Source organism: Phalacrocorax carbo, chromosome 7 (genome assembly GCF_963921805.1).
Source record: "Phalacrocorax carbo chromosome 7, bPhaCar2.1, whole genome shotgun sequence".
Classification (NCBI taxonomy): Eukaryota; Metazoa; Chordata; class Aves; order Suliformes; family Phalacrocoracidae; genus Phalacrocorax; species Phalacrocorax carbo.
The window spans coordinates 38,825,866-38,851,687 of record NC_087519.1 but is presented as its reverse complement, the minus strand read 5'-3'; the positions used below and the strand labels follow the sequence as shown (position 1 = coordinate 38,851,687).

General features: G+C 47.9%; 1 protein-coding gene across 1 annotated transcript; it reads left to right on the top strand.

Moving 5' to 3' along the window:
- The first annotated feature begins 12,367 nt into the window (after nt 1-12,367).
- CLDN1 (claudin 1) lies at nt 12,368-24,112 on the top strand. The gene is made up of 4 exons (XM_064457588.1): nt 12,368-12,715; nt 20,860-21,024; nt 21,457-21,541; nt 22,044-24,112. The coding sequence occupies exons 1-4, from the start codon at nt 12,493-12,495 to the stop codon at nt 22,204-22,206; spliced, it is 636 nt and encodes a 211-aa protein (XP_064313658.1). The 5' UTR covers nt 12,368-12,492; the 3' UTR covers nt 22,207-24,112.
- The last annotated feature ends 1,710 nt before the right edge of the window (nt 24,113-25,822 follow it).

Genomic DNA, 25,822 nt, shown 5'->3' with positions numbered 1-25,822 from the left:
CTGAGTCTTGATCCCGGGATCACCCTGTTCCTGAGAGGTCACACCACAGAAAAGGTCCTCAGCACATACTTTGGGAGACACTGGGTAGAGGCTTTAGCTTTTCTGCTCTCTGTTTTCTAATTCCTTTCTTAGAAGCTGACAAGTAAGGAACTTTCCTTCTTCCTTCTCTGCCAGATGCATGTCTTGATATGGTTATGTGGGTATGATGCTTTCTGCTGAGTTGTCTGGCATCCAAGTGTCTATACAAGCCAATAACACCCATGATCTTTACTTTAAGGCTTTCTTTGGCAAGGGTAGAGTTGTGTTTCCAACAGTTCTGACCCACAGGGACAGGGCATTGGTCATGCAGGTCCCATAAAGAATAATGATTTTCATTAGCCACAGAGATATAGATTGCATTGATATGAGACAGGTGCTGATAATATGCATCATCTTCCTATGCTTGTCTTACACAGTGTTAATTAACCTGCGGCTGCACCAGTTTTCAAAATAAGGTATCCTGGCCCGTTGTTATTAGTAATAACTCAGAAAAAGTGGTATGGTGAGCTCAGAAAAGCCCTGAAAAATCTGAGAGAACCTTCCACAAACAGAATTAAGTCAATAGAGGCAGCAAGAGCAGTTTTGCCAGCAGAGAATTAGCCAGCAAATGTATTACAGCCATATGGATCTCCCTGCCTTCTCATTCTGTCCTGCACCCAAATACTAGACTCTTTCAGAAAAGATAAGCCCAGATGGGAAGAATGGGGCCATTTTCCTCATTTGGTGCATGGTGAAAGTGTGCCCAATACAAGCACGACTGAGGTAGAAAGCAAAAATCTCCCAGGAGAACAGCAGGACCATAGCAATAGCCAGAGTGCTGTTTCTCAGCTTTTGTAATGGGCACATCATACTCTGTTCTTCCAGCTTAGCTTACCAGATGTCCACACATCACCCCAAGGAGCAAATTCCACTCAGGGCTGAAGGCAGCATGTCCAGGTGCCAGTGTTGCCTGTGCTTCACTCCATCTCTCCATAGCTGTCATGGCAGTCCCAGCAAAGTCTTGTTTATTTTCTGCATGCTATCCCAGCTCCATCCACCTCCCTGTGTTCACCCTCCCTGCAGGGCAGGGCAGGTGAGTGACCCTTCCTACAGCAGGATGCCAGCGCTTCCCTGGCCATGAGTCACTGGGGGATGGGAAGTGGCTTCCCACCATCCATTTGCATCTAGCTCAGGTCTCAGGAGCATCCTGGCCTCTGCAGCAGAGCAGGTCAGGATCCTCGTTTTCCCTGGTGTAAGTCTGCTCCAGACCATTCAATGCAATGGAGATGATTTGTGCTTTTCACCTGACAGAGAGGCCAGTCCAGTATCTGGTCCTTCTTTAGGTCCATGTCTCCAAACAGTCCCATGGAAACTGCTGGAGTTACTAGAAAGAATACAAAACTCTTATTCAGTAGAAACTGGCAAGCTACATATTTAATACTCTTTATTTAAAACAAGTCAACATCTTCATGAAGCAAACGCCATAGCAGTTTCTCATCATACTCTGCTTTCCTAGCTTAGCACAACAGATGTCTCCTCAGCTTTGGAAAACAGCTCTCCCAAAATAACCTCCCAGGATGTCTTTGTATAGCCTAAAACCTGGCTGACATGACTCAATGTAGCTTTCAAATGCATTTGTAGGCTGTACTATATATGCTGACTGTATCTTATTCTCTTGGCTAACTTAACATTTACAATACTTTGACACTAACAAAACGGTATCATAATACTTAATTATCAAAGCTTGGCCTTGCAGGGCTCTTAAACTGCATGGTATCAATGCAGCATAACTTTGCTAATGTAACAGCCTTATCATCTCTACTACACACTCCCAGCTAAGAGATGAATGTACTACAGGTTGATTGCTTTTATTACTCATTAACACAAGGTGGTCTGTGCTCTCCATTAAAGCCAAGCCATTATGTTACAGAGAGCGATAGAAACTACTGCCAATCTTGGGAGGATCATAGCTGGGTTTCATCCATTTACCTACAAAATTATTCTTGCAGCAACACCTCAATGAGGTCACAGTCCCATGAGCAGGAAAGGGTTGTGTCCTCCCTTTACTTCCACAGTGTCTAATATATAGTGTGGCAGAGGGCCTTGAGCAAGAGGGAAGTGGTGATGCTGCACATTAATGCATGAAATATGGACCTAACTGCAAGCAAGCAAGCAGTCAGTGAGGCAACTGTCGTGTTCAGGGCCAGGGGCTTGCCCAACGGGCATGGATCAAGAGCCAGAGGTGATGGAGATCTTCAGGAGGGGTTTCCCTAAGACCTCCTCTGCTGCTGTGGAAGACTCCGTCAGCTTGTCTGCCCAACCCTTCCCTCTCCTCCCTCCTGGTTGTATCTCCTCCATTTTCCTGCTTCATACACCACCATCCATGGCCTCTAAGTGTCTTCATCTCCAGAGCAGTACTCTGGACACGAGATGCGAACACACATGAATTACAGAGCAGTGTGTGTCAGGTGTAATGTACCACTCCAGCCACACTCATATGGTCACTAGGTCACAATCCTAGGAGGTAGCTTGAGTTAGCTTGGTTACCCCAAGGAAAACAGCAAGACTTCTGAGCAACCTGTGACTTTTCAAGCAGGCAATATATAGGAGTAAAAGAAAATAGGAAAGCAAAGGCATTTCCTAGTAGATATGAGCTTAAAGAATTGGTAAGTAAAAACCCTCTGTGTGTGTCTGTGCGTGTACGGATGGATACTATACACAGAGGTATGATGCTTGCATACACTTTTTTCAATCACTCCAATGCAATAAAAAATAAAATAGGCATTTCAATACAGCCTTTTCAGGCTCTTAAAGTACTGTGCAACTTCTCAGTACAATAAATTTTGGGTTATGGCTGCCTGTGAAATCCCACACCTGAGAAGTACGTAATCTCAACGATGTATTACTAACCCCATTTTAGAGCTGGGGAAATCGAGGCACTGACTAAATGCCTTAGATCAGGAGTGAGGAGTCACAGCCCCACTCCTCTTTAACACCGGGACAGCACTCTCTGCATGGGCGTGGTAAGATCCTTATCAGTGAAAACATGCATGACCACTCGGGTTTCCTGAAAGCAGCCACTGAGAACACACAGTGCCGTCGCTACATACCAGATTCACGCAGGCGTGTATAGGCAGAGGAGCTGAGCAGTGGATTAGACACACCTTTTCCTGGCATGCCAGTAGTTCCAGTGAATAGCCCTCGTCCCCAAGCACCCCGGGGGCTGTTGATGCCCTGCTACATCCCGGCGGCGTCATCCTCATCCAAGCGTGTGTTTCCCAGAGTGAGCCTGAACTTTCACGTGCCCTGATGCAAAGGTGATAAAATGCAAGTGAAGCACAATGTCCGCACCACTAATAGCAATTGTGGAGGATGGGAAGGGAGAGCAGGGTGGATATTTAGCTCTTTCCACAGTTCCAGAGAAAAGTAAAGGAAGAAATGTCCCATGGTGCAAGGGGTTTGCATTGTGTCTGTCCTTCAGCGACTGCTTCTCAGAAACTCAGCTCACCTTAGCCGAAGTGAGAGGGGCAGTCATACGTGCGTTTCACCCTGCAGGCTCTCCTGGCTGAAATCCAGCCCCTCTTGTGACTCACTTCACAAGAAATATCCTCTTCAGACCTCTGTGTCCCTCGCTTCTATTCACCACCTACTTATCGGAGAGTCATGAAGTTTGGTAACAGGATGTTTGATCTGCTATAAAAATGCAAGGAGGGCAAGAGCTGAGGCTCTGAAAAAACAGTTGCTGCTGTGATTCACAGCCCATGAGCATGGGACAGTTTTGGGACCTGGTTAGGTGAGTGTGGGTCAGGTTTGGGTATGGGATCTGCAAAGAGTTTCCTTGCAGACCTCTGGGCTGCTACCCTTTTCAAATCAGTGTCTGCTCACCTGCCAGCCACCAGTCCCCTACCACACACTCGTCGTTCCCTTCTGTTTATTAGCCAGCATCCAAGCTGCACATCGAACGTTGCCCAGAGCTGACACAGAATGACTCCCAGGTCTGCCCCACCCCACCAAGATGCTGTACCTTCTGTGCAGAGCTGGGTTCCAGCAAGGGGGAGAAGCCAACTGAGCCCTGAAGCCTTCCACGAGGCTGCTCCATCGCTCCAGCCCTCTCCCTGAGTGGGTAGGGGACAGGGCAGGGATGCCTTTGCCCCTGCTGCTGAGCAAACTAGTGTGAGCAGAGCCCCCTCATGGCTCATGTACACCCCATCACCCTCTGCCTTCACCTTGCAGACAAGGTGTGCTGTAGGCTGGAGGACAAAACCATGGAGGAAGAGGAGGGAGGAAGAGAAAAGACAGCCTAATCCTTGACGGAAACTCCCTGAGGAGCAGGGAGACACGGGCAGAGCTGCAGCCCCAGCCCTGGGCTAGGAGATGACAGTGGGTGACTCCAGCCTCCAGTGCTCATCTCGCTCAAGGCATTTGTATAGGGAGTGTCTTCAGAGGCCTCCTCTCCTCTTCTGTCTCCTGCCCTGCCCTCTCCCCCACATCAGAGTCTCTCTGTGCACTAGGAGAGGAGAGCATGGCATATCCTTTCCCACTTTCTCCTACTCTGTCCCTAATCTGCCCTGGTGGTTGTGGTTCACATGGGGCTCTGTTTCCCTTTCTGTTCTTTATGGAGATGTGCTGTTCCTCATCTAAGCTCTCCCAAAGGAGACCAGCCCTCCACCTGCTTCTGGCTCAGGCTTGGTTCACGCCTTCTTTGTCAACAGCACAGGGTGTGGGCTTACCATTCAGCCATCACCAAATGTGAGTGCTCCCAAATCACCCATCAGCAAAGCCTCTGTGTACATCAGGCTTAAAGAAGAGTTTTCATGAGCAGAGAGACACAGCTGTGAGAGAAACACCTCCAGCCTCTGGCCTCCAGCCACATAACTGGGATTTTAAACTCTCTTTACGCATTGAAATATGACCTTGGGTTGCCAATGTGCTCTCCCGGTCCTAATGATAAAGGGTGTGTCAGAAAGTCCAGAGGAGAAGCTCCTTCTCTCCTCCTCTGCCTTGCACACATATGCATGCACAAGCTCTGCTTCCAGCGCAGATGTGTCTTGCACTTAGCAAAGGATTTTCAAGAGTGTCATTCCCATGTAGGTACTCAAATAACTGGCCACATTTAAAGACTTCTTTAAATGTTTGACCCAGCTATGCACTGGAAATCCAGCCATGTATGTCCCAGCAGCAGCTATCCAGTGCTTCAGAAATACCTGGCTCTGATATGAGTGTCTTAAAGGGGACTGAAGCATATTGAATATCAATACTTACAAATCCCATCCTGCCGCTCCTCTCATTTTCCAAACGGAGGATGGTTGTACAGGGTCAGCATGTCTGTGAGGATGCTGAGCAATTGCTCACCACTTCTGGCCTGTCATAAGATTTCCTACAGGACACTAAACTGTTTATCTTGAATTGTTCAAATATGCAAGTATAACCCAAATAGGTTAGATTCTGTGAATCCCCAGAGGAATTCCTAGCAATATGTGGAAGGGACTAAGTTCAGGAACCCCAAAAAGGACCTGAAACATCATTTCCTAGCCTTTACATTGCTCCTGAATAGTCTGATCTACAAATCTTGCAGTAGTTTATGGCAGAGCCTTTCTAGGAAGGACCCTGTACCTCTTTATTTTCCCATCTCCGATCATCTGAGGTACCAAAAGGGCTGAGGAGATGGATAGAGGTTGTGGCCTGGGCACAAAAAGGTGAAACATAGCCATACCCTGGGATGGGAATCTTTGAGTAACCTCTAAAATGCTGAATACGGCTTGGGCTTTTCCTTGACATGAAGGTTTCCCCAAAACCAGACTCACAGGTACTTGATCTTGATGGCTTAATTGCTCACTTGGGTGAGCAACATAAATGGTGGTAACTTTGGCTTCATGGAGGTAACTCTGTCTTCACTACTGTCTTACCAGCAGTCCCTGTGGAGGACTTCAGATCAAGTCATTAGGCATCTTCTCTTTTTCCTCCTCCTTATTTGTTTCTTATATCATTCCAATGCCCCCTCATTTCTTAATCTGATTTCAGGAAGAACAACCTGAGGTTCTTACAAAGAGGAAATTTTTCAGTGGTGATCCTGAAGATGATCAGATGCTTGCCAGTCTCAGGAAATTCATTCTATAACTAGGCCATCAAGCTCATACATGAGCACAGGCACCACCCATGACGGAGTCCCTGGTGGAGACTTAGAGAGATATGGGTAGAAATGTGATCCCTGCAATAACTGGTCCCTGGAGAAGTAGGACAAAGACCTCACAGGCATCAGGAACATGGTGAGAGCAAAGAGGATGGATGGATGACAAAGGTTAGGTCTTCACAGAGCCCATTTCCTGGAGGATCTGAGACATGTTTTCCTAACCGATGATATGACATAGACCTACCTTCTACAGAATATTCTATTCTCTCTATTCTTTATTCTATAGAGATAGAGTATCTATAGAGATACTCTATAGAGATACTCTATCCTACAGAGATACCTTCAGCAGGCAGAAGCCAGTTTAATAACTCCCTGCTTTTCCCACCATTACCTCTCTAGTACTGTGAAACTCATTGTTTCCATCAATTTGATTGCATCTGACTTTTTTTTTCTATCTGGCCTCTGGTACAGAATGTCCAGTGAAAGAACAATCCTAAAATAGAAAAATTGAAAGCAAAATAAATCCTACCATATGGGTCAAATCTCTTGGCCTCCATGGGATGGGTTTTGTGCCATGGAATCTCTATCAGAGCTTCCAGTATCACTTTGGAAAAACAACACGTGAGTGGCCAAATGCAGGACCACCCTTATTTCTTCAGCAGCATGCTGCCTTGCACAGACAAGCCCGGCAATCTGAGAGCTGTGGGTAATGACACACATGGTGCAGCTTTATACATGCCAAAAACGCTTGTTTACAGACTGGAATGATTTCAGTGTTTTGGGGCATTCTGAGGGATAGTCTCGGGCCTCATGGTCATTTGTGGGTTGCTGATTCAGGAGAGGAGGAAAAACAAAGGCAACAGGTGAAAACCAAGAAGCTGAGGAGGAGAGACAATCCCTTGCAGAGCCCCATCAGAGGGTTGTTTAGAGCAGAAGCCAGGAGTTCAGCCAGCCTCCAGTCTCATGCAACTTCAGTGAGTTACATATAAGCACATTTTAACTACAGCCAGATGAAATCCATCATGTGAAGAGTAGAGTGAAACTACTCCCAAAACTGTAGCTTTATTACAGCTGGTGAAGAAACATGAATGTTTGAATGACTGCAAGAAGAGGGTTGATTATTAGCTTGGTTTATCTCCAGCAGATTAGGAATTCCAGGTCATGTCTGCTGACCAAACACGGAGAATTTTATGGTGTTTCTGCCCCCCCCAACATCTGAGAAGGAATAATTCATACAGCCCATTTAAAATCCGACTTTCACAATATATTCCCTGTGTGTAGTCAGTAACAAAAAAAGTCCAGTCAGTCCCTCTAACTGATGCTCCCTCCACTAACCAAAAAATTCAGTTCCAAAGAGGAAATCTGAACTTTCCTCCCGGAAATTGAGATTTCAATCTGGGTATGCAGGAGAAAGCTCCAGTTTTAGTCCTAGTTGGTATCCTGTTGCCTTTTAGGCAATGAGTCATTTGGAGCAGGTCTTGTCCAACAACCTTTTTTAAAACTTTGTAGTGAATCGCAGTCCTACAATAGTGAGCGGCTGATGAAGGGTTAAGTTTTCTTTGTACTGCTGTGATCTGCAGCCTTGCAAGCTGTGATCTTTGACTGCTTCAGCTGCTACCATGGTCAAACACAACGTCTGCCCCTCACTGCAGACTGGGTTGGACACAATCCCTGACTAATCCCAGGGAAGATTTGCAGCTGTCTTTGATCCTCCTGACATCTGGGTAAAGACATCTGGGTGCTGCCTGCAAAACAGTGCTTGGAGCTAAGGTTCAGCACAGGTGCTTCTCCTGGATGGACGGGGGAGTAAGTGGGAGAAGCAAAAGCAGCCTGCAGATAAACAACAACGTAATTTTAAGGGTTTTTTTCAAGACAATGTAAACCAGAGCTAAATGCATGTGGTCCCATCAGTCCACCCTTTTTTCCCGAGAGCCCTGGGACACCAAATGCAACAGCAAGTCATGAGCTTCAAAAGAAACAAGCCATTGTACTTTCCTATGAAACACAGAGTTAACCTGCAAAACTCCTTGCTGCAGGGTGCTGCAAGTGCCAGAAGTTTCAAAAAACAGCCAAATTTATGACTCAAAAATCCATTGAGCAAAATTAAAGTTAAGAGTACCGGTGCTAGCTCAGGATATATTCAGGGTGGGCTGCAACACATTTTGGGTTAGTGTCACTATGTGCTTGTGTCGTTCCCTGGCTCTACAACTGGCTGCCACCAAACAGTGGGCTGGGCTGATGTTGCCTGCCCATTCCCATTTTCTGGTCCAGATGTGGAGCTTGCATCTTCAATCTGAAACTAGGATTGTGCAGCTGCGCCTCCTCTTCACACCTGCCCCTACTTATAATAACTTATAACCAGAATGAGATGTTTCCCCCTAATACATCAGTTTTAGCTCAAGGATTAATTCAGGGCAGCCCAAGAGCCAGCATTAGGGGATGCCACAAGAGAGGATCACACACAACTCTGTGCTCTCCAAACACAGGCATTGCACAGAGAGACCTTCCCCAAGAAATGTTTAAGAGAAGAGGAAACCAGGCGGCTCACCTGCAAGTCCTGGCAAGCATTACAATCTTGTTTTTGCCAGAAAAGGAAACAGGCATCGTTTACTACCCACAGAGCACAAATCTCTGCTGAGTACGGAGGTGGGGCTGCTCCCCTGAGTAACAACAGCCCAAGGAGCAACATGACCAAGGTGTTAAACATTTGCTCAGTGCAGCAAGGACTGTTATACATGAGGATAAACTCTATCAACAATTAGAGGAGTCTGTCTACCTGCAGACTAAAGCATCCCAGTTTGATTTCAGTAACTGTCTATAAACATTCCGCTTCTCACTTGATCCTGCTTTTGTAAAGGCCAAAAAATGAAGACTCACATGTTTACTTATGAACAGGCCAGTCACTAAGGACTGTCAGTCCTGGAATACCTTTAGCCTAGAGAATACAGAAGAGATTGCAACATCTTGGATAAACCCAGGTCTTTCAGCTGAGATTAACGATCTGAAAGAATGGTATTTCCCCAAAAGTCAGGTATTAAAAATAGGCGAAAACAGAGTGAAAGCTCTCTGGGACTTCCAGCGAAAAAAAGAATCTTAGGCAGAGGAGGAAAGGCAGTGATTATTGAGTAAAGAGGGGGTTTATTTTGCCCATTGAACCAGTGCAGAAAATCATCTCAAGAAAAGAAGATATTTCATGTCTCAAAGAAAGGAAGGAAGTCCAGAACAGGAGACTTGATGATCCTAGGGATGCTGTAAAACTCTCAGCAAATTCCAGAGTGCTGAGAACACTGATGAGCGATGAAGGGGAAAAGCAGAGTTTCAGTGTTTATCTTGCTCTGTAAGTTCCTTGTGATGTCCACAGAAGGATTTGCTGGGTTTTGAAATCTTTCATGAAACGTGAGTAACAAGTATCAACTTCAAATTGTCCCTGGAAAGCAAAATATTCATTGGGTGTTTATGAAGCTGGGACTCCAGGCATGAGGTGTTTATAGGGGTTGTCAGGGGCGTTCAATGGTCGAGAGACGTGAGCAACTTGTCTACAAGCTCTCACTTCCACAAAGCAAGAGGCAAGCACAGAACTTGTGCCTAGAAAGCATGCCCAAAGGCACAGGGAAGAGCCTGTGCTGTAGCCTGCGTGGACTATGGGAGGTCCAAGAGCACATCAGTGTATCTCAGTATTGCCTTAATGGCCTTTGTCTGACCCAAGGCCACTCTGTCATATATTCACCCAGTAACACTGCCCAGTGCAACACCCATTGGGGACAGAAGAGCAATGGCATGGCTGCAGAGCCCCTCAGGAACACACCCTAAGGCCAGCCTTTCCCAAGTACAGGGTGTGCATGCTTCGCAGTCCTTCCAACCACCAGCAGCATGATCAGAGTGCTACATCATACACCACTTGCCTGCATGCCTGCTACATGCATCTCCTCAAGACCACTCTTGATGTCCCTCCCAGTGTAAGTACAGTCAGATCATTGTCACCCAGGAACTCCTCCCTGTACTTTCCTAGAAGGTTCAATAGAAAGCCCAAGTCCTTCCCACACAAAACATCTGTTCCCCCTCCTGGCTGCTCAGAGCCTGTAGCAAAAGGATCTAAGGTTACTAAAAGCATCTTTAGAACTTGTACCCCTGTCCAGAGCTGACCTTACACTGCAGGAATCAGCAAGGAGCTACCTGATCTGTCTGGGGGGTGGCAGGAGGATCAGGCGAGGGGTGAGTCAGTTCAGCGCTCTGAAGCACCTGGGAACACTGCACATTCCTTTGCAGATGGACATTATCAGACTGATATGACTACCCAGACATCAATGATCAAATCCAGACACTCCTAACTCTGCTCTCCTCAGGTTCGCGTGGGTTCCTGCCCTGCCTCTTTGTCAGGCAAGGAATTGTTCCTCCCAGGGATCAGCTCCAACATCCAGCACCACCCTGGGAGCTTCTCTACTCCCTGTAGCAGAGTTCTTGATGAATACGCAGAGAGATGCATCTACTTTGTTATCTCTGCATAGTCAAAGAAAACTTTGCTGCTTTCCTCTTCTTCATTTCCAAAGCTATAAAACTGGGGCTTATAGAGACGCAGGAAAACACCATTTCTTCAGCTGCAGATTCACAGCTCCCTAATTCTTTTGCAAGTGAAAAAGGACACACTAGAAAAGTTTGCTACCACGTAACTAGGATGGATTTTGTCACACCAGCGCTGCTGCCTGGATGTTGGGGTCCGACAGCTGCAAGTGTTTTCAGAGCAGACCAGCCTTGCTTTGTCTCTGCTCGGTGTGGTGAGATTGCAGTTGCTTTTCTCCCCTTTGACCCCCCTGGCATTGCGCAGAACTGGTCAGGTAATCACGAGTCTGTTTGTTTGTCTGTTTGCAAATCTCAGGAAGCAGCTCCAGCAAAATCTCCTAAGTCATCAGAATGCAGCAAACCACGGTGTCAAAACAATACAACCCCATCCCTACCTCCAGCAGGACCTTTATTAGTAATCGTAACCTGTTTATCTCAGAGCCTGGGATTACAGCAGGTCCAGGCTGGACGTCCCCTGCATCCAGCCCTGTGGTGAAGGCAGGCAGCACCACCCAGACCATGCTGTGTGCTCCTGGGGGCCTCTGAAGGAGACAGTACTTCCTCACTCCACCTATTCTGAGTCCAGGTCTGTCAATATTCAGTATTCACGTAGGAGAAAGGGAAACTACAGTTACTGGACAAATACACACCCGAGAAAGATGACACTCCTTCCTGGTCTGTAATTCCCTTGTTCAATAAACCTCAGTAAGTCACTGAAGCATTCAAAAACTGAAACTTCTCCTTTAGGAGAGACCCAGTCATTCAAAGATCTACAGCACATCGTCCTTATTAAAATGGTAGATTAAAAAGTTTTAATTTAGGGTCCTGGCAGCATTTGTATGTGGGTGATGAGTGTTTGCTCAGCTGCCTCTTTGAAACCCCTTCAAAATCATAGTACTGATAATTTCCATGGCTTCTCTACAGGTTCCTCTGCACCAGTTTATTCCCGCGTGTGCTGCGTGCCGGGGAAGCCGAGCAGCGAGCCTGCCAGGCAGGAAAAGTCCCCCTGCCCTTGCCGTGTAGTGGCGGCACTGGGGTGGGCCGGGGCAGGTGGGTCACACAGACACCAGCAGGACGAGCGGGACGGCACAGCCCCGTCTCCACCTTTCCCGTCGGAGGTGCTGGCTCAGGGAGGGTATCTTCACCGAAAAGGAGAGTTTATAGCTCCGGCTGTTAAAGGACAGCAACGGGCAGCAAGACCAAGGAAGGCGACTGTGTTGGTAGACCCACAAGCACAACCAGAGGTGCCAAAACCTCCGTGGGTGCCAAAGCATCGCCTGGCACGCCCGGTGGGGGACAAAAAGGACAGTCCCTCCAGCCCTTTCTCCAGAGGCAGTGAGGGGGAGGGTGGGCCCCAGGAGCTGTGAGTCAGTGCGAAACCCTGAGGGAGGGCGTCACTCCCGGGGAGCGGGGGGGGCATTTTGATGCCCCTTCACCCCGGGGGTGTCGCCATCCCCCCCTGACGCCGCTCCCCATGGAGGAAGGGGCGGGGGGGGGGGTGGGGAGGGCAGCAGCCAGGGCGGCTCCCCCGACTTCACCGCGGAGGAAGGCGGGGGGGTGCGTGGGGCCCCGTCCCACCGCGTAAAACCCCGCGGGGCGGGGCGGGGGCGGGGCCGCCAGGGGGCGCCCTTTGCGCGGCTTTAAAAACTGCGCGGGGCGGCGCGCGGGCGGCAGTGCGGTGCGGTGCGCGGGGCTGGTCGCCTTCGCTCCCTCCCCTCGCAGAGACCCTCCGCCGGCGCGGAGCAGCGCCCCCCGCCCAGCTCCCCCCGGCCCGGCTCCGCGCAGACATGGCCAGCGGGGGGCTGCAGCTCCTGGGCTTCGTGCTGGCCTTCCTGGGCTGGATCGGCATCATCATCAGCACCGCCATGCCCCAGTGGAAGATGGCATCGTACGCGGGGGACAACATCGTCACGGCCCAGGCGCTCTACGAGGGGCTGTGGATGTCGTGCGCCATGCAGAGCACGGGGCAGATCCAGTGCAAGGTGTACGACTCGCTGCTCAAGTTGGAGGGTAAGTCGGGGCTCGGGGCGGCGGGTGTTGGGGTGCCCGTCTTGTTGGGACTGGGGGTGTCCGTCCCGTCGGGGTCATCCCCTCCACCCAGCGCCTCTCGGGTCTGGGCTGAGCGTATCGGTCCCGTAGGGTCATTACTCCCACGCCGGTGCCGGTCGCGTCTCGTCTTGGGCTGTAGTGAATTGACACAGAGGGTACAGGTGCTGCCGCCCCGCCTCGCCCAGTGCCTGTCCCGCAGGGGTGCTGGTGCCGTCGGGTTTCACGGTCGCTGTCCCGTTGGAGCTATGCCGCCTTTACCTTCGGGGGTGAAGGTGTGGGGCTCGAGATCACCCATCGTCCCGTCGGAGCTTAGATGCATGTCTCTTGGGGGACCCCAGTGGCTCTCCCGCCGGGGCTGAGGGTGGCTCCCGCGGTGACCGTCCTTCGGGGCAGCCGGGGCTCCGCGGCGCTGGGGCGCTTGCCGCGGCGGTACTGCCTCCTGGGGGGTAGAGGGGGGAGCCGGAGCCGTTCCGCAGCCCCCGGCCCGTCCCCCAGAAAAAAACGTCCCGGGAGGGGAAGGGTCAGAGCCTCCACTTGCGTTCGGGAAAGCGCCGTGATCGCGAGCAAGAGCTTTTGGCTGTAGAAGTTCAGACAGACACTGCCTTCGTGGGGCATGGCTCAGCACGAAGCGAAGTTCATCAGTGGCGCTGAGTTGGTCTTTTCGAGCACGGATCCTTTTCTTTTTGGTTTGGCTGTTTCGGTCTTTTGTTCTCTGGGAAAGTCGCTGTTAATCCCGTGGGGCTTTTCAGCAAAGGGCTGGCAGGTGAGCTGGAATCTAGCCCAGACTGGAGTTTTTAGGCAGACCAGTACATCAAGGTAATATCCAGGTCTCTTATCTTGTTTTGGGACGGCGAAGGCTTCTCATGGATGCAGGAGCTGTGGCCTGGCTTGCTGGGGTCTCCCTCGGGGCGGTAACGCGGAGCTGGAGCCCCAATGAAGGCTGTTTGTATGGCGCTGCAGCGTGTTAACTGATGCTGACACCCAAAAGGGTTTAAAAAAAAAATCCGTTTTCAATATCCGTCCCCTCATCCCGAGTCCAGAAGTGTCTGTCTTGGAACACCTTCATCCCTCTCCCTCCCTAATTACCACCTTGGTCACCTCTTTCCCAAAGGAATGGGCAGGCAGTTTCACATAAACCGGGGACCATTGGGAGTATCCCCGAGTTGGATTGCCACCAACCCTTCCTGTGTGTCATGCAGTGAAGCCGGACACCCCGCGCCCCACCTTCACTGCTGGCCTACATCAGTCACTCCCGCTCCCTTGCCCCGAACAGCCGTGGGCCCTGCAGCTGGCAGAGGTGTAAATCACTCCCTTCAGGATTGAGGTGCACCTACTTAGCACAAACAGGGTGCAGGGCCGTGGATAATCAGGGCTGGGCTAAGCACACAGTCCGGGGAGGTTTGAACAGTAATTATATATAAGCTCAGCTTCAAGCCTCTTATCTCGCACTGGGGTTGGGGGCAAAGATGCCAGCAGGGCTGAGGAATCTCCAGCCACCCCCTGGATGGGTTGTGAAAGGTAAACTTGCCTCGGGGACTGTGTGGCTGCAGCCCATTGTGCTGTAAATGAGACCTACGTGCAGAATCAAATGTGGAGCCTAGCTTGAACATACTCCTAAAAACCTGCCCCAGGACCTTCAGACCTGCCGTGGCCATGGCTGAGTGCTGAAAACCGGCTGCTCCCCTCACCTTTGTCCTGCAAACAATAAGGGCTCTTCTTTTCCCGGGCTACGGGGGAGGGAGGTGTGAGGTGCCAGGGACCGAGGCTGAGCTATTAGTAGCCTTTTGTGCTCCTGGAGAGCCCCTGGCCCTGCAGGGCATGCTTGCCTGAAAATTCCCTGGAAGCCCAAGAAATATGGACATTGCAGGGGAAATTTTCCTAGTCGAGAAAACCAGTGAGGGCTGGCTAAAGGACTACTCCTTCTTTTGGTTTCCTTAGCTTGCTGCTTTCCTCACTTGAAAGCAGATCATACCTAGTGGGGTACACATTTACTGTTTTCCCTGCCCGGCCTCCCTTCAAGGTCTCAAGGCCACATAGCCTTGGGCAGGGCCCAGCAGTGCTGTTCTGGGTGGAGGTGCGAACACCCCCCATTTATACCCAATTCACAGTAAGCTCCCTTACTACTTTTATTTGTCATGGTGAAGGTGTGGTACACCTATGTGGGCAGAAAAACTTCTTCCTGGCCATGCTTTCCTGCCAGAGTTTCACATGCCCTGAATGCTCTGAGCCACATGTTAGAGCCTCACGCACCGATGGGAGAGGCTCAGAACTGCAATTACTTTGTCCCCATTGAAAGGACTGAGTCTCCTCACACCTGCAGTAATTCGTGGTTGTGGGAATGGTGGAAAGCTTTGCAAGCTAGCTTTTGCGTATCTGGTAGCCATTCCTCTAGATGTGTCAGTGTTTGGCTGCTTGGACTGATTCTGCATGCCAGAGGTGGGATTGGCACAAGCTGATGAGCACTGTTAGCCAACTGAGGGGCCTCCAGCTTCCCGTGTGGCCACACTGCTGGAGTGCACCCATGCTGGCACTTCTCCCGCAGCTGCGTTCAGCTGAGGGCTTATGTCAGTGCTCCTATTCAGGCAATAGAAAGGCTGCATTTTGCTGGCTTACGTGAAAAGCAGTGCGTGGCCACATGCAGACATAGAGGCAACAAAAGCCACCCTTGCAACAAGGCTTTGTTGCACAGCCTCAGCATTGTTCTTATAGCCCTCCAGCATCGTCCATGGAGCTTAGCTCAGCTTTGTGCTCCTCTGGGGTCTCAGGGATGGTCTCAGACAGGAGGGAGAAGAGCTCCTGGTGCCTGCCTCTGGAAGCTTTCAGCCCTACCTAACCGCACTCTCCTGTTCAGAGCAGAGGTTGTTCCGTGTCCTGTCTTGGTTCTTCTAGCTGAAGATACTCATTGCCCTGTTTGGTTTTGCTGGGAGAGGTGCTGTGCTTGAGACAAGCTGAGACTCATCTACCACTTCATCACCAAATGTAGTACATCCACAATGAGCCTTTGTGCCTTAGCCCAGAAAATAAACAAGGGTTTGGATGCCCTCTGGGTCAAACAGCATCACTGAAATATGAAATCTTCCCTCCTACATCTTTACCACCCCAGCTGAGCCTGTTCCAAGAGCTGGGGAAGAGGACTGGGGGGAAGGGTTCATGCTCAGGTTACTTGCTGCTTTGTTGTGGTGGTGGGAGAGTTGGGAGGGTGGCCCAGGGATGGACAAAGCTATAGTATAGCAGGAGGGACAAATGTGTCCAAATAGTTGATCAGCTCTCTCCAGATCTTTAGATCTGGAGTAAGCAGGTAGAACCTGCTTGTATCTGTGCTTTCATGTGGGTTGAGGGTTAATTTGCTCCCATGTTTCTCAATCCCTGTTCCTTCCTCATGAAAAATGATTGAGTGATAAAGCAGTCTCACTTGTGCTGCACTTTGAGAAGGTAGAGGGTTACTTGGAATGCCACCAAGGCTGTTCCTGTGCAGTGCCCTGTTGTGTCTGCAAGAGGGGATGGGAGTCTGTTGCAATGCACTGGCTTTATTGCTCTACAAGCAGCTTCTAAGCAGCTTTAGTAGCTAGTGTTACTAAATCTCTTGGTAAGGGGATTTCCAGGCTTTGTGGGAAAACGGGCTGCCCAGGTCTTCTCTGACCACGAATCTGGAAATGGTGGCACTGCATGTTGCCTGTCTTACCAGCAAGCTTTCTCTGCTCTTTTGAGTGACTGCAGGAGGGCATTGAACCTTATTTGCTTTGGGTTAGGTGGAGTACAAGGCCACTGTCACGTACTGAACTTGCCTCTTTTGCAGTGGACATGCAGTGAGGACTTCCCAGCCTTTCCGTTTGGGCAAGAAACATTACCCTGTCTGACTGTGTGCTGCCTATATCCCTCTGTTCAGTCTCCCAGACTTGTGGGAAGGTGCTTGAAAGGAGTCCAGACTGGAATACCTGATGGTGATGGGTGTGCAGGGTCTTTGCAGGGGCTGGTAAGGAGGTTGAAAGCCTCCAAGCCATTTAGCAGGCTTTTGGGTCCAGCCAGAATGACTGCAAAGTGTGAGAGATGTTTGCTGGCTACCTCTGAAGCTGTTATTGCTTGCTCAGATCTTCATTTGCTTGCCTGCTGCACAAAAGTAACTTTCACATGATGGCAGGGCAGAACAGCAGGATCTCAGGTCCTGCTTCTTCAGGGAGACTCAGCTTTCATGAAACCCCAGTGGGAAGGCTTTGAAGGCTGCTGGCTTTTCTTGGAGGTGGATGCTGTAACAGGCTTCCTGCACTGCAGGGGTGCTTGTAACTCCTGGGGAACTTCTACTGCAGAGATTAGAGGGAGCTGCACAGCATCTGTTTCACCTGTATTCTGTCATCACTTGGTTGCATGAAGGCCCACGGGAAGGGAAGAAAAAGTCCATAGTTTAAATACAAACAAGGCAGTCAGTGAGCATCCCTATCAGAAAATAATCTGCACGCAGAGCTATTACAGCAATTTTGCATTACAAACAGGCATTACAAAAATCCCATGGCACTTGCCCAGCAGCTTTTCTATAATGTAGACTATATAAACAGAATAAATAAGGAAATATGATGACAGAAAAATAACCTCAAACATATGCTGGTGAAGTCCTTTTCTTTAACTAAGGAGTTGCCAGCAATTACTTCTGTGTCAGGTAATGATAGTTGTGGGAAGGAAAGTCTTACATAGGCTTTAGATAAATGGCATCATGTATAGTTTGTGTCCAAACCCACGAAGTCAGAGCTGTTAGCCTGTTTTTAAAAAGTGGGTTTCATTATGTGAAACAGGTGTGAGCTGCTGTAATTTTTGTCAGCTTACACAGTATTTTATTGCCTGCAGGATTCACATTTGTTATGAACGATCCTCAGTAGTTCTAAAAGCCTCTGTCCTTCGGTACTTGCTGCTTTCTTGCTATAGGGTTTTCAGACCAGGGGTCTCATTACTAACTAGCAATAAAAGTTTGGCTTCTGAGTCAGTAGTGGTTTGTACTGACAATATACTGTTGCCATGTAACAGCTGTCGTTGGATGCCAGGCCAGTTTCTTGCCCTGTGTGGGACTGTGTCTTTCCCCAAGGGCTCCTGAGACTGCCTGGGCCTTCTGACAGCTGTGGTTTATGGTGCGGGAGGCTATGAGCACTGCAGAACCTGTTCCTGTTGGAGGGAGAGTTACACAGCAAGGAGTGTAGAGGAAATATGATAGAAGTTGTGAAGTTAAATTGCTGGAGAGTACTTCACCTTGTTTTTGGTAGTGAGTTCTGTTTAGCAGGTTAAGACAGTAGTATACTTATATAATCTGGGATTTTAAAGCACCTGGAAAAGTCCATGTGAACAACAGAACTCATTAAACCAGCTTTCTCAGCCTCTGGATGTGCAGCTTCCATTGACAACATGGTGGTTAATGTGTACATAATAACTAATAGCTTGTATGATGATTAACCACAGTCAATGTACTGCACACATTGCAAAAGCAGTAGGAAGACAAAAGCGCTGTCTCCCAGCATGTGCTTTGAGTGTGGGGCAGCCAGGCCAGGTAGAGGTGAGGATGGCTGGCTAATACAGTTGTCACATTAAAACTTCTTAGGATAAAGAGACAGTCTGTTCTGCAAATGCGCCAACCTGTTCTGTCCTGCTGCAAGTTTCCTAAATGCCTCTGTCCTCTTATGCCATGGATAAGAGAGGTGTGAGGACACCAGGAGATGTCCCTTCAGGGTCTGCTGCTGAAAGCGGGAATCTCTGGCAAATGCTCACAATGCTGCTTTTTGTTTGGCTGCTTCTGCAAAGCTGTCATGGCACGCATGCAGTGAATACTGGTACATCTTGAGATTTTAGCAGGTTTCATAGCTAGGTCTTCTGAGGTGATAGAAACTTTTTCAAGCATCTTCCTGTGTCTGTCCCTTAGGTACTGTGTTTGAAGGTGGAAGGTCTCTTCCCACCCTTTTAACTAGTTTTCTAGTTGTTTGAGGTAACACTTCATATTTTCAGCCTCATGAAAGAGCTCTTTCAAAACCCTCTCCTATAGAGTAATTTCTTATGCAGCAAGACTAAGCCCAGCTCTACTGTAGACTTGATGAAACAGATTTGGTACCTCTACACAAAATGTCCTTTCCCATGCAAAGTATGAACCAGTGTTTAGCCATCGGCCTCTCCAGAGCTGCTGCTGTAATGCACAGTTTAACCTTAAGTGTATGGCAGTAGAATTGGTTGTCTGTGTGGTAACTTGTCACCTGAAATATTTCTGAAAATTGGCATAGCTTTTGTAAGCTAGAAATTATTTTGAGTGTGATCTCTGACACTGGAGATAAATCTCAAATGTGTTTGGATACTGCTGTTGGGGTTTATGTTAAAGTGATATATGGTTCTGTAAATGGGTTTCTGCAATCAATGCAGCAGATGGGTTTTGATTAACACCTGGGCGGAGTGGAAGTGTTGCCCTTCCCCTTTGAAGGAAGTGAGAGATGACACTTAGCCAAGCTGATTGTGGGGTTTTTCCCAAGAAAGCCAACTCTCAACTTTCTTCTTAGGAAAGTGTGTCACTTCCTATTGCCCTGAATATTGCTTTTTAATTGTATTGTTTTTAACTGGTTTCATAATCTAGTTACAGAACAGTAAGGTGGTGTATATAGAGGCTGGTCCAGATCTGTTTTAAAGCAGAACTAGAGCCTGATAGCCTCTTGTTTGTGTGTGTCACAAGAATTTTCCTGCACCAGCAGTGCCATGGGGCAAACTGTAGTAAAGAAGCTGCAGAGGCAAGGTGTGTGGCTTTGCTACCCTCCTGGCCAGGATCAGAAAGAGCACATTGTTGTAGCACAGGCTCCAATGGGTTCACTGTACCAGTGCTAAGTGCTAGCAGATGAGTTTGCAGGTGCCCTGTTGTAGGCTTGAATCTTGCAGCTGCAGTTGTCCAAGCCTGAAGTGCTTTGCAGAGCTCTAGCAGAATGTGGTCATTGTGCTTTCTGAGAGGTAAGGTCCAGGCTTGGGAAGAGATTCTGGTGATACTTTACTAAAACTGTACATGTGTCACTGCTAGATAACCTTCAGTGTCAGGGGAGGGGACACTTTTGCCTTGGTTACAGCATGCTCCTGGGAGCTTGTTCCTTTGATTAACCAGTCCTGTTTGTTCCCAGATGTTAACAGGACTGTATATTAAAATCCATGCTGTTTAAACAAACCTGATTTGCCAGGCAATAGAGCTCAGACACTTGCTTCACTGCTGTTCAGGTGTTCTGTCACCTGAGGTTTTTTAGTAATGACTTCATTTATATTGGATTTTTTCTTTGAGATCGAGAAAATCTGAATTCAGTAGCTCATGTGCATAGGGTTAGTGTGTCTATGCCTTCAGGTGAATCAATATAAAGCCAAATCTTGGATAAAGTACATGGAGTCTGTCAGCTGAGAACCCAGGCAAATACAACTGCTGCCTACGGGAGGCATCACTCTGTGCTCCAATTCTTCAAAAGCACAAGAGGCTCTTAAAACACTTGAATATATTTGTCTAATCAGCTAAATATTTTAGGCAGAAAATACCGCTATTTTTTACTTGGCTGGGAAAATCCTGTTTCTGTTGCAATTGTATTTTCGTACCCTCTGGGACTCAAACTGAGGATTTAACGGAAAAATATCTCAATCAGCACTGAGGTATTTGTATAAGAGACAGGTTTTGGAAGCATTGAGCAATAAAGGGGCCTTGCTGTCTGCTGTGGGACTATTCATATGTGTGGTGCTATTCATATTAAAACATGTGCCTAAACGCTTTGTCAAGGTAGAGCCTAAATCTGAATACTTCTTTTGATAAACAGATATGTCCTTCCAATTGGGATTCAAATGATCAAGGAACAAAAGATGTCTGAGGGCAATTCCCAGGTCATTTCCTGCCAAGAGCTGCATGCCCTTGTTTGCCATGCATTTTAGAAGAGGCTGAGTCCTCTCTTCTGATCCTGATGCATGACAGTTTCTTGGAGCTTAGAGCTCAAAAATAATCTTTTGCTTGGTTTTATCCTGTGTAACACGGAGCAGACTACTTTGGCACATGGTTACTGAGCACAGTAATTGGAATTTCTGTTTGTATCTTGAGTTTTCTTTGTGGTAACTCAAATCCTAATGTCTCCTAGGCAGTCTGCAGGCCACTCGGGCTTTGATGGTAGCTGCAATACTTCTGGGCCTTGTTGCTGTATTTGTTGCTGTGACTGGCATGAAATGCATGAAGTGCATGGAAGATGATCAGGTGAAGAAGATGCGGATGGCTGTCTTCGGTGGGGTGATCTTCATCATTGCAGGTTGGTAATGTACAGATGTATTTAATATTAAAATGTGCCATTTCCTAAATAGTATTTATCCTGCATGGGATGTGAGCAGATGGGGAGAACTTGGTGTCATTGCTTCAAGAGCATTTTGGGCTGGGAATTCCCTAGCAGACTTTGGCACAGTAGCTGCTGGCTATCTGAGGCATCAACTAGGTCTTTTGGCACCAGCATTATGCCTTGTATATGGACTGTATGCCTTCATCTCTATTAGCGAGAGCTGAGTTTGGCCTGTATGCACTGCTTCAGTGAAAAGCAGGACTCTGCACTAAGTAACATCTTGGGTCTTCCCAGGGCAGAAGCAGCTCAGCATCGCACTGGATACTGGTTACGCTACATAATTTTTGCAATGATTTTTTGTTTTGGGTTTCTTAATAAGGCATGACATTGTATTCCCTTCATGTGCAGGTTTGGCAGCGCTGGTGGCCACGTCATGGTACGGCAACAGAGTGGCTCGGGCCTTTTATGACCCTTTCACCCCTGTCAACACCAGGTACTGACCCATTTGATATAACACTATAGTATAGCATGACAAATGCTCACAGGACTTAGTTTTGAGTAGCAGTGGCTCAAAACAAAGAAGGGAATTTCCTGAGATAGCTGGGTTGGCTTCATACTGTGCAGAAGGAGCATTAGGACCATATCTCATCATCCATGTGGCTCTTAAAACAAAGCCCAGACTTAAAGCAGCATTGCTGCCAGAGACTTAACTGCTGTGACTTCTGTGTTTTTCCTCCACTAAATGCTTAAAGCCTGGTTTGTATGGAGCTTGGCTCTGCTGCAGCTGTGCAGGGTGAGCTGACAGACTGGACTAACCCAGTGTGCAAAGCTCCGGGCTTTGAGGGTCAGCAGAGTCTCTGAACGCTCCAAATTGCCGTCTTGCAGGAAGCCACCTCCATCCCAAATTCAGCTCCCTTCTGCTTTGTGTGGACATGCTAACACTAATCCAGAGGCATTACTTTCAGTATTCACTTTCTTCCTTGTTTCCCCGCCAGATTTGAGTTTGGATCAGCTCTCTTCATTGGCTGGGCAGCTGCTTCTCTGGCCATTCTGGGGGGAGCCTTCCTCTGCTGTTCCTGTCCACGGAGAGAAACTTCGTATCCACCCACCCGAGGCTATCCAAAAAATGCTCCCTCCACAGGGAAGGATTATGTATAATGAAACAAAGAGGAGGAACCACCAGCGCTGGTAGCGAAAGCAGTTTGGAGAGGACACTACAATGCCACTGTCCTGAGCAGAGTTCAGACTCTAGGTTCTGCCTTCCTCTTCTCCCAAAAATGTGTATATTTTTGTAATCCTCTTTGCTACTGGACATAACTTCTTTCTCTCCCAGCCCATGGAGGAAGGCTAGCCTAGGTTCATAGGTATTGCCACTGGAAAGATGAAACCTCCAAGCTTGGGTTAAGTTTAGTATTTGGGAGTAAAAGGGAAAAATGATACTGTTTTTTTTTTAGATGGCTGTTGGTGCTTTTTTAGTTGTTTTTTTTTAAAAATAGATGGTAACAATTCAGTCCCATATCCCATTAAGTTAGAGCCCAGTGTGGTGTGTGTAGAAATTAAAGGAACATATATTATATACAAAGTGATGAAACCAATAGCTTAAGAGGAAACATTATTTTAGGGAAAAGACTTTACATGTAGGAATGTTTGAAGAGATCTAAAGTGCTCTTGTACTGTCTTCTTGGCATCATCTTCAGCACCCTACTTCCTGTGCAGATTGGCATGGCAGAGGGTCAGACACAATTAAATTGCTGTTACTTAAATTGAAATCTGTAACTGTCCATGCCCATGCTGTTGGCCAACAGATGCAACAAAGATGCAGCGTTAGGTGGATTGGCTTAACTGTATGTCATCACTCTTTTGACAAGATCTTGTAAGCTGATTGTGTCTGAGCCAAAGGCTTCAAAGCTACAGAGGTTAGGAAACTCCCAAAGCAGCTGCAGGTTTCCCTGGTGCCAGGGAAGAGCTAAAGAAAAACGATTGCCTTCTGTTTTCACTGGATGTCTCTCATGGGGCTGTTGCTGCTGTTCCTTAGACACTGAGTGTTGCCAGTGATTGTTTCTCCATGTTCCCACCCTAGTACCTAACTGAGCTTGAAGCTTTATCTCCTTGTGTGTGTTACAGGCCATTTTTTAACAAACTTCTGTTTCCTTGAGTCTTTAGGCTTAGTTACCGTTCTCAGTTTGCCTTACGCAGCTAAATGTGTTAAACCAAACTGAACGCAATTCTGTTCCCTGATGTTTCCCCAAGGATACCTCACACGCTGCCATTCGATCCTGTATCTTTTCTTGTAAACACTTTCAGTGTTATGAAGGCAAATTACAAGGAAACTAACCCAAAGTTTATGGAATGTCTTTTAATCCAAGCTCACCAAAGAGGAAGAAACTAGCATTTTAAAGATAAAACCATCCTTGCATATTAAGTCATAGCTTAAAAAAAGGCAGCTCATCAGAGGTTCCCAGCCCTTCCTCTGAAACACCCAGTCAGTCACTTAGTGTTTGATTGACACTGGCTGAGGCTGTCCAGAGTTAAGTCTCATAATTCCTAGAAGGATGGTACCAGTTCTCCAAAGCTCAACCTTGCTTCTTCTACAAAAGGAAACTGGTTGCTTCTGACCTGGCTTTATAATTTTGTATGTGTTCAGAGGCATCAGATTTCTTGATTTCCTTCCATAGACAGGGAGAGCCTGTGGGGCTGACTGATGTACAACCATGGCATTGGTGGTTTGTATAAGCCTTGTACCTCTGTTTGACCTGACTCTGCAACATAAATCAAAGTTACTAAAAAAAACAAGAGAGCATTTGCTTCAGGCTTGAGTTGATGTTGGCCTGTACTTGCAGCTGGGTCATATGGCTTCCACTTCTCCATGGGGAATTGCCCGTGCACAGCAGATGCCTCATGAGACCTTGCCTTAGGAGGTGGCAGCTCAGGTCACATTAAAGAGCTGCTGAAGTCTGTGCTTTTGTATTTGCATTAACCCTGAGCCAGGGAGCAGATGCTTGTATTGGGGAACTTGTATAAAGTGTTTAAACAATTTCAATAAATGGACTTTTTTTAAGGAAAATTTGACTGCATTATTTCACTTCTTGTTTTTGAGCAGTACTTGGATAGTGTGCTTGGAAGAGTGGGGCTTGAGCTTTTGACGGCCTGCCTGCCAGGATGGAGCTTTGTTTAGCTGTGTGTATCTACAGCAGACATAGGTGGGGACAGATCTTCTGCAGTGAGTCAGGCAGTTGTGGCCTCTGGCAGAAACTCACCCAGTAATCTGCTGTGATTGCAGCCCAGGAACCAGAAGGTCTGCTCCTCAGCAAGGCTGGCTGCACCCTGGGAGGAGCAGGAAGGGGCAGGGGGAAGGCAGATGGCTCCCTTGCAGGAGGGTAGGAGCAGCAGGAATGGGGAAGGGATGGGGTGTGGAGCCAAGGTGCTCTGGGGAGAGGTGCTTTGTGTTTCAGCAGTGTTTTGCTCTCTGTGGGTAGGGTATGCACAGGCTGTGGCTGTCTGCATGAGAGGCTCTGCTTCCAGAGCAGGAAGAGACCTGATGATCTATGCGTGTCAGGTATGTGCACATAACTCATGTGCAATTCCCTGATATTTCTGGGCTAATAGGATCATGAAGACATGGGCCATAGGAGTATCCATCTCACTCTAAAGCCCCTTTAGGAGAGTACTGTGCTTCTCCCAGCTGTGACAATGAGCACAACCAGTCAGGCATTCTGGTTTTTCAGGCCAGGTAAAGAATAGTTCTGGTTGGGGGTGGTCTCTTATAACCTGCACTGATATCTCCCTGGGGTAGCAAGGTTCTATTCCCCTCACTTCTACTTGGCCTGGAAACTGTTTCCATTCACCAGGGCTCTTGTGTTCATCTCTTTCATATTTTCAAGTACATGTACTGAGAGGCAAACTTATTTAAAACACTCTTAAGCTCAGTCAAGGAGCTGCCTCCTCTATTCCCTTCCTCTCCAAGGGATGTTTGCTTTTGTAATTACAAACAAAAGCAATAGTGCTAATTAGGCCTTGTAAAGCTGGCAGAGCAAAACAGCCAGGCATGTGGCTGGCAAGAGTGAGCTTGCAGTGCCTGGAGCAGACTGGTTGCCTGGCATAGTCTGGGGTCTATGGTCATTCTTATTCCAACCTGTCAATTAGTAAAGGATTTCCACTGAGATTAACTTTTTCCCATGTTTTCATGCTCACTCCTTCTCCAAAGACTTTTGCAAGTTCTACTCTGAAGTTTCCTGGGCAGAAGAACAGCAAAGGAAAGCAATTCCACCTATAAAATGTTCAGTAGGACTTCTCAGCTGCTGCCCTCTGTGGGAGACAGATCTGTGTGAGACCAGCACAGAGGAAGAAGCCAGAGGCGAACTTGTTTGTTTGCTATACTTCTAATGTGACAAAAATCACAGTCCAACTTTCATTTCGATATGGTTTGTGGATTGCCAGCAGGCTGGCTGGAAAGCAAAGAATGAAATCTGGGGGTAAACATAATTTTGTATGGCTCATGATCCTAATTCCTATCCAGTAGTGACAAGGGACTAGATCCCTGAGGTCCCCTCCAACCTGTGATTCTGTGATCTCTTGGAGGGCTGATGTCTCAAGAGATGACCATGACCCTGCTTGGGAGGGAGCTTTCCAACCCTTTTTCCCTGCCTTTCATGCATGATCATGCAATTCCCCTTGGCCATATTTTCTACAGCCCTTTGGCCATCTCTGCTGTACATTCAATAGAAAAGGAGTAACATGGGTTGAAAGTTGGGGAGTTTCCTAGTGATTTCAATTC

Coding starts and splice junctions, on each gene's coding strand:
- CLDN1 (XM_064457588.1), top strand. CDS start 12,493: ATGGCCAGCGGGGGGCTGCAGCTCCTGGGCTTCGTGCTGGCCTTCCTG. Junction 12,716..20,859: donor CTCGCTGCTCAAGTTGGAGG/GTAAGTCGGGGC, acceptor AATGTCTCCTAG/GCAGTCTGCAGGCCACTCGG. Junction 21,542..22,043: donor TTCACCCCTGTCAACACCAG/GTACTGACCCAT, acceptor TTTCCCCGCCAG/ATTTGAGTTTGGATCAGCTC.